The sequence below is a fragment of the Hipposideros armiger genome, unplaced genomic scaffold, assembly GCF_001890085.2.
Source record: "Hipposideros armiger isolate ML-2016 unplaced genomic scaffold, ASM189008v1 scaffold_1696, whole genome shotgun sequence".
Lineage (NCBI taxonomy): Eukaryota > Metazoa > Chordata > Mammalia > Chiroptera > Hipposideridae > Hipposideros > Hipposideros armiger.
This window is the reverse complement of record NW_017733046.1, coordinates 1,699-9,716: the sequence shown is the minus strand read 5'-3', so window position 1 is coordinate 9,716 and position 8,018 is coordinate 1,699. Positions and strand designations below refer to the sequence as shown.

The 8,018-nt window shown below is 36.9% G+C and overlaps 1 protein-coding gene across 1 annotated transcript; it reads left to right on the top strand.

Moving 5' to 3' along the window:
* The first annotated feature begins 4,871 nt into the window (after nt 1–4,871).
* Nucleotides 4,872–5,822, top strand: LOC109378013 (olfactory receptor 5L1-like). The gene has a single exon (XM_019634473.1). The coding sequence runs from the start codon at nt 4,872–4,874 to the stop codon at nt 5,820–5,822; it is 951 nt and encodes a 316-aa protein (XP_019490018.1).
* The last annotated feature ends 2,196 nt before the right edge of the window (nt 5,823–8,018 follow it).

The following is an 8,018-nucleotide window of genomic DNA, read 5'->3' as shown; positions in this document are numbered from 1 at the left end:
TGTATTATTTTGAATTTATGATCATCATTATTAAAATGTTTCATTCATATGCATTATTTAATAAGGAATCGATTAATAACCATTGTATATGGGATGATAGAATATGTAAGAAGCAGCAATGTTTTAGGTATTAGATGTCTGATGTGTTTTACTACATATCTGGCATGTATATAATTTGTAATTTTCTTTGAAATTAGGAAATTATTTATATTAATCTTAAATTGAATCAATGATGGATAATCCCTAAAATACAGAATTTTATTTTACTTCTGTTCGACATGGACCAAGGATAATCACATTTTGTAGTAGAAGTAATATTAATACAACCCATTTAGCTTTTATTCTGTGGAAACCATGGCCCATATTATTTAAGTGATCTGGCCAAGGTTGTAAAAGCAATTACTGACAGAATTAAAGCCATCATTTAAGTCCCCAGGCACATTGGCAAGCATATTTTCCACTAAACATGGCAGACAATGTTATATTTTTTTCATTTTCAAGTTGTGACATTTCAGATTTTTTATGGTAGATTCTGTTGCTTCTATACAGGACATGACTTACATTAATAATCTTCATATTTTTTGGTCATGTGACTCTCAGCTTTGAGAAGGTATTCATACCAAGAATTTAATTCTATATATAAAAATATTTCATCATGAATTTAAATAGCAGCAAAAGATGTACTTCCCATTGCATAGCATAATTCACTTAAGATACATAAATAAGAACATCTGAAACAGTCAGATTTGTGTCTTTCCTTCTCCTGAACTCATATTCAATTCTACTCCCCCACTGAACATTGTAAATTTTATTAATCACATTCATACTTTTTATTTCTTGTGACCATAATACTTTTGGCAATATCAAAAGTTTTTCTTTCTCGATTAAGTTAAACTTGTAATGGTACAATAATAATTACAGCACTAATAAAAACACAGTTGCATTGAAAATTTGTATAAAATATAAACTAATCAAAATAGAAAATGTTTTTGGAAATAGTTCTTTTTATGAGAAACATTATAAGTATGTGTTCAGATTTATTTTATTTCAATATATTCCTGGAAAGATATCACTTAATGATAGAGAGCAAGAGAGTTCAATATCATTTCTTTTTCTATTTTTTAATAGATGAGAATATTTGGTCACTTTAAAGGTAAAATGGGAATAGAAACTCTATCAGAAATTATGCTGTAGTGGTAATGTCACTCAACTCTTTCAACTCCATTCAAGTTATGTGCCAATTTCTCAGAATGGTCTTTCATCAAATTTAAAAAAAAAATAATGCACTAAACAAAATTAGATTGTCTTTCAATTTTGTTGCAGGCCAAAATTTTGGAAATTACATCTTTGGAAAGGATTTGTTACCCAGTGTGGTGGATTATAATATGGTCCATATTCTCCAGTCCTCCCAGGATCCATGCCCCTTTCCCGCCTCCTCTGATCAAGTGGTGGAATCCGTTTCTCCACTCCTGGAATGTAGGATGCTTCTGTGACTAGCTTGGACTAAAGCGATGTAGTGTCATTTTCATGCCCCTGAGAGGCCTTGTGGCTTTTCTACAATCTCTTGGAATTTACAAAATCTCTTTAAAAAGCTGCCATGTGAACAAGCACAGACTAGCCTATTGGATAATGAGAAAGATAGCCCACACCCCCAGCACATGAGCTGGCATCCAGCCAACCACCATACTTGAACTTGAAGCCATCTTAGATCATCCAACCTGCCAAGCTGATACCCTCCACATAAGCAAACCAGGCCAAGATCAGCCATGTCAGGATCAGAGCAGCAGAACTACCTAACTGACTCATGTGATAGTGACCCGTGAAATAAGTAGTTGCTGTTTTAAATGAATATGTTTTGCAGTGGCTTGTTATAGAATCATTAGAACCACTCACTTCCTTAATTTCTGAGAAGGTTACCACAAAGAACGTCCCAAGTCTTATATAACAATTAAGCATATCTGTTATTCTTCTACTTAGAGGCAATCATTAAAATGATGCACTTAAAAAGTTTAGAATTTTTTTCTTTTTTATTAAAATTTGTTGGGGTGACAATTGTCAACAAAACTACCTAGGTTTCAAGTGTACAATTCTATAATATATTATCTGTATATTGCATTATGTGTTCACCACCCAGAGTCAGTTCTCCTCCCATCACCATATATTTGACCCCCTTTACCATCTTCTACCATCTTCTCTCTCCCTCTTACCCTCTGGTGACCACTAAATTGTTGTCTGTGTCTATGGGTTTTTGTTTCTTTATTTGCTTGTCTTGTTCCTTTGTTGCCTTCAGTTTTCGATCCCACATATGAATGAAGTCATATGGTTGTCGGTTTTTTCTGTCTGACTTATTTCACTTAGCATAATAATCTTAAGGTCCATCCATGTTGTTCCAAATGGCATTATTTCATCTTTTCTTATGGCAGAGTATTCCATTGTGTATATATGCCAAATCTTCTTTATTCAATCACTTATCAAAGGACACTTTGGTTGTCTCTATGTCTTGGCCTCTGTAAATAAAGCTGCAATGAACATTGGAGCACATATATCTTTACGGATCAATGTTTTCAGATTTTTGAAGTAGATACCCAGGACAGGGATTGCTGGGTCATATGGTAATTCTTAACTTTTTGAGGAACCTCCATACTGTTTTCCATAGTGGCTTTACCAATTTACATTCCCACCAACAGTGTTTAAGTTTAGAATATTTAACATATGTTTGATTTCATGTTGAGACCCAGAAATACTCCTCAAACTCAGAAAATTATTGGGTGAGTCAATTTTAGGAAAACTTTTATAGTTTGTTGAGAAGTTGGAAACTGATTACCTGTGACTAATTACATGCATGGAATCTTTGAAATGCTTGGTATTCCAAGGGCACAAACCACAGACAGTGGTTTCAACACTATGTGTTGAGAGAGACGTTATATTGTCAGAGAAGGAGCAGAACTGAGCGAGATCCCTGAGGTCCCTGGCATTGAGTAGGAAGTATGCCATCCCGGTATCATTCTGCAGCTCTGCTCTTCTGCACACAGATGGGTAGCACAGTCCAAAAAGCAGCATATGGAGTCATTCTATCAGTTATTCCATGTGACTTTGGGCAAGGTACTCTCATCTATGCCCCAGTCACCTCATTTGTAAAGGTGTATAACTACTGACCTCACTTACAAGTATTTTTATAAAGATGAACTGTCTAAATCATTGTGTTCAGAGCAGTACCTAGCACATAGGAAGTGGTCAGTAAATGTGAGCAATTAGTATTCTCAGAAAGAAGGTTGATGATTCCCACCCCTTCCTGTATTTGGCAGAACTCTGGTGTTCTTGCACTCCCTATGCCCTTCAGGAAGGAGCTTTTAAACATAAGACAAGTAAAACCTGTAAGATGTATTCATAGATTCCATAATGTCAGTGTGATCTCTGGCCCACAGAGCAATGTTTGGGTGCAGCATAAAATGCTCTGCAATTCATCATGAGCTCTGAAATAATTGTGTTGCATTATAATAATATGTAACAAGTTGAGAGAGTTTTCCTCCTGTTTATAAATCAGAGAAGTCATTAATTGTTGGAGTCCCAAGATGGTGCTGTTTTCTTGACATCTTGCTGTTGTCCCACAGAGATCAGTGATTGCTTTGGGAGGCTTAACAAACATGGGCCCCAGAGATACACACACAGAAAACTCATAAAGCCCATAACATTTTCCACCATCGCATCCTCAGAAGCAGGGAGGCAATATCTGTCCCAAAGGTTGGTTGGTTGGACTACACTCTGGCTTTTTTGGGAAATGAACACAAATGATATTTTAAGGGGTCTGGAAGCTTGTTTTGTGAGAATGCAGGCAAGTTTCTGCAAGGCTTTTTTAAAAGATAAGTGGTCAGAATAGAATATTTATGTTTCATGTGTGTTGTGAGGATTTAATATACAATTCAACTTATGTATACACATATAATATCCAACCTGTGCAATCTGGCTTACTATTTTTTCACTTGCCATTTTATCATAGTCATTTCTCAGGTCATTAAAAGTTCTTCAGAAAGATCATTTTAATAGTTGTATAGTTTTCCATAATATCTATGTGCCATACTTTGACCATTTCTCTCTTGTTTGACACTTTATTTCTGAGTTTTACTATTATAAACAATGCTGCAATGTGGCAGCAAACATTTTTTGTTAATAATTTCATATTCACATCTTCGATTAGTTCTTCAAGTAGATTTAAAGCAGTGAAGTCATGATAAGTCTTCAGAGTCCTAGTTTTGGGAAGTTAGAATCCAAGAGTACCAATTCACTGAATAATGGCTGACATTAACTAGCTAATGAAAAAAATCATGATGTTAATTTTATAAAAAATGCACAAAGGCAACTTTCTTCATCTAAAATGTATTAATAAAAAACAAACACTTGTGGGTTAACAATCTTAAGTAAGCTACTTCTCATCATCTCAGTGGAAAACAGTGAAGGGTATTATATATTTAAAAAAATTATTTCCTGGGATGCCATTATTTTCAGTACCAACTAAAAAGGTAGCAAGAAAAAAGTGTTTTGAATTTCATTAAACAAAATGGCTAATTAAATAATATTTGATGTCTTTCTAAAACTTCATTTCAAGGCTCAAAATTCTGTAGTAGTTTAAGGACTCACATAGGGTGTTACATATGTGAATGCTTTTGTGTGATCTGAATTAAACTGAGAGCTCCACGTATTTGTATGCTAAAATGTTTGGACTTTTCCTAAACTTCATAAGCCCTATTTGCTGAAAAAAGTAACTATTCTACTTATTCTCATGTCTTTTTTAGGAGACAGTCAAAACTAAACTTGGGATCATATAATGGAGGGTTACTGTTAATATTTTTCTCCAACCCCGATAAAGTAGAGACATGGGCAAGGAGAACTGTACCACCATGACAGAGTTTATTCTTCTTGGGTTAACAGATGCCCTTGAGCTGAGGGTGTTCTTCTCCCTGCTCTTACTTCTCATCTATGGAGTCACAGTTTTGGGCAACCTGGGCATGATTGTGGTGATTCGGGTCAGCCCTCGACTTCACACACCTATGTACTTTTTCCTCAGCCACCTGTCCTTTGTGGACTTCTGTTATTCCACAATCATTGTGCCAAAGATGCTAGCTAATAGCTTAAATGAAGACAAAGCCATCTCCTTCCTGAGATGCATGGTGCAATTCTTTTTGTTTTGCGCGTGTGTGGTAACTGAGGTCTTCCTGCTGGCTGTGATGGCCTATGACCGCTTCTTGGCCATCTGCAGCCCGCTGCTCTACATGGTCTCCATGTCCCAGAAACTCCGCATGGTGCTGGTGTCTGGCTGCTACCTGTGTGGGATTGTGTGTTCTCTGATTCACTTGTGTTTAGCTCTTGAAATCCCCTCCTATAGATCCAATGTGATTGACCACTTCTTTTGCGATCTGCCCCCACTCTTATCTCTTGCCTGCTCTGATGTCTCTATGAACGAACTACTGCTATACATTGTGGCCACTTCCAATGAGGTCATCACCATCGTGATCATCCTCACCTCCTACATGTTTATTGTCATCACCATCCTGAGGATGCGCTCTGCAGAGGGAAGGCGCAAAGCCTTTTCCACCTGTGCCTCCCACCTCACAGCAATCGTTGTCTTCCATGGAACAATCCTTTTCATTTATTGCCGGCCTGGTTCTGGCAACAGTACAGAAACTGACAAGGTGGCCTCGGTGTTCTATACTGTAGTGATTCCCATGCTGAACCCCCTGATCTACAGCCTGAGGAACAAGGACGTGAAGGAAGCCCTCAGAAAAGTGGTGGGATCCAGAGCATTTTCCTGGAGAATATTTTCTTAGCAAAACTCAGGGTCCCAAGGTGGAGAAGATGGTGGAGGGGTGAATGGGTGACTGCAGTGTTGGAGTGGAGAGAAAGCCAGGTGGTAGCTTATTATGAGGGAGTCGTTTTTTTCACTTATCTTTGAGCCTTTGCAATTGAGAAGGGTAGGGTTAAGTGTATTTCAAATATGAAGCCCACCTCTGCTTTTATTCATCTAAATTGTTTTAAATGGGTATGGGTAATGGACTGTTAATTGTACACATTTACTTCGCAGTAAAACTTTTGTAAGCTTAATGAAGAACTCACGAGAATCACACTATTTTATCTATTGGAAACTATGATTGATTTCAAAATTGAATTTCTATTACATTACAGTGAAGGACACCTGTGCCAGTTCATGCACAGAATGAGATTTCCAGATGTATATATACAACCTGTTTCTTGTTCATTTCTTGCTTCCTTTATTATTTTTTGTTGTTGTCATTGCAGTGTCCAGTGTTTTTGGAACTTCAGTTACTGTTAGACCTGAAAAATGGAGACATTAATAGTAATTCTTCCACAGAAATCTTAGGAAAACTGAATTACATGTCATGTGCAAAAAAGTTAGGTTACTTTGTGGCATTTAATTCGTTCTGTCTTGTGTTGCTCTGTCTTGCTATCTGTCTCTGGGTGCATGCGTGTATATATGTATATTAAATGTATGCATACAGTTAATAACTAGTGTAAGAGTGGCAGCATTTCTGAGTTTGGCCTTTTTCTCACTTTACCTTTTACTTCTTGTCATCATGCTTGCTTTACAATGCGTGTGGATCATATGCTTACTGTGACTTATAAGTGGACTTCCACCTCTGTTTACATTGTTTGTTGTGTTTTTGCTCTTGGTGAAATGACCTTTTTTTCACCCATCATCTATGTGTCTAAACCAGATTCCCTCAGTGAATTTTGATTTTATGCATCATTGATAACTTATTTGTATTTTCATCATGCTTATGTCAATTACCATGTTACATTCACTTGTTCAATGAAACTTCTCTCCTTGTGTCTATAATAGTGTTAGCACTAGGCTTGAGTTTATGAAAACCAGGATTGGTTACTTGACCCTGAAATTTCCATTTGTCAAGTACTTTAAACTTCTGTATTCCTCAGTTTCCTTAATTTTAAACTTTCAATAAAATAGATAAACTCTCAATGTTATACTGAGATCAAATTTTGACAACATACGAAGTGTGATCAAGAAATACAGTGTATGTTTAAATAAAAAAATATTTATTACAGTTTAAGACACATTGCCATTAATCCCCCTCAAAATACTCCCCCTTGCTTTGAACACACTTATGCCACCATTCTCGCCTCTTTCTGAACAGGTTCTGAAGTCCTCTTTTGCGAGTATAATTACTTCATCCTCCATCATGACAATGCTTCCTGTCACACATCACTTCTTGCACAGCAATATCTGCCAAATAAAAAGATTATGAAGTGTCCTCTTCTACCTTATTCACTGGATCTGGCATCATGCGACTTCTGGCTCTTCCCCAAAGTCAAAATGACCATGAAAGAGAAACGTTTTGAATTATTCAGGACATCGAGGCAGCCATGACAGCGCAACTAAAGACAGTCACAAAAGAGGACTTCCAGAACTGCTTCAGAAAGTGGCAGGAATGATAGGATAAATGTGATTGAAGCTAGGGGGAGTATTTTGAGAGGGATTAATGGTAATGTCTTTTACTGTAATAGATTTTTTACTTAAACATTCACCATAGTTTCAGATCACACCTCGTATGTGTGCTCGCTGGGAGCAGGAAGTTACTCAGCTAATGTGTGTTGAAATGAAGCCTGGGGCCGGGGACCATTTATCCGTTTCTCTTTCACTATCGCTGGTATATTGTGAGATATTTTCTTTTTCTTTCTATTAGATGGTTGGATGAACAAGTACAGGTGAATAACTGGTATATATGTTGGGCGTAATACATGAACTTAGAGCACTGTGTTGACCTTCAAGAATTGTGAATTGGTCAAATTGTCCCACGTGGTCTTGAGCATTGTATCAGTCAGGGCCCACTTAGGAAGGAAATCCTCAGTGGAATTTAATACCTGGAATGTTAGATTTTGGAAGCCTGGAAGAGTGCAAAGGAGAGACTATGTGTTAATTTAAGATTATTAACTGCAAGAAGCAGCCATTACTCTTGATGTAGGGAGACAATACATATGAGGGGGTG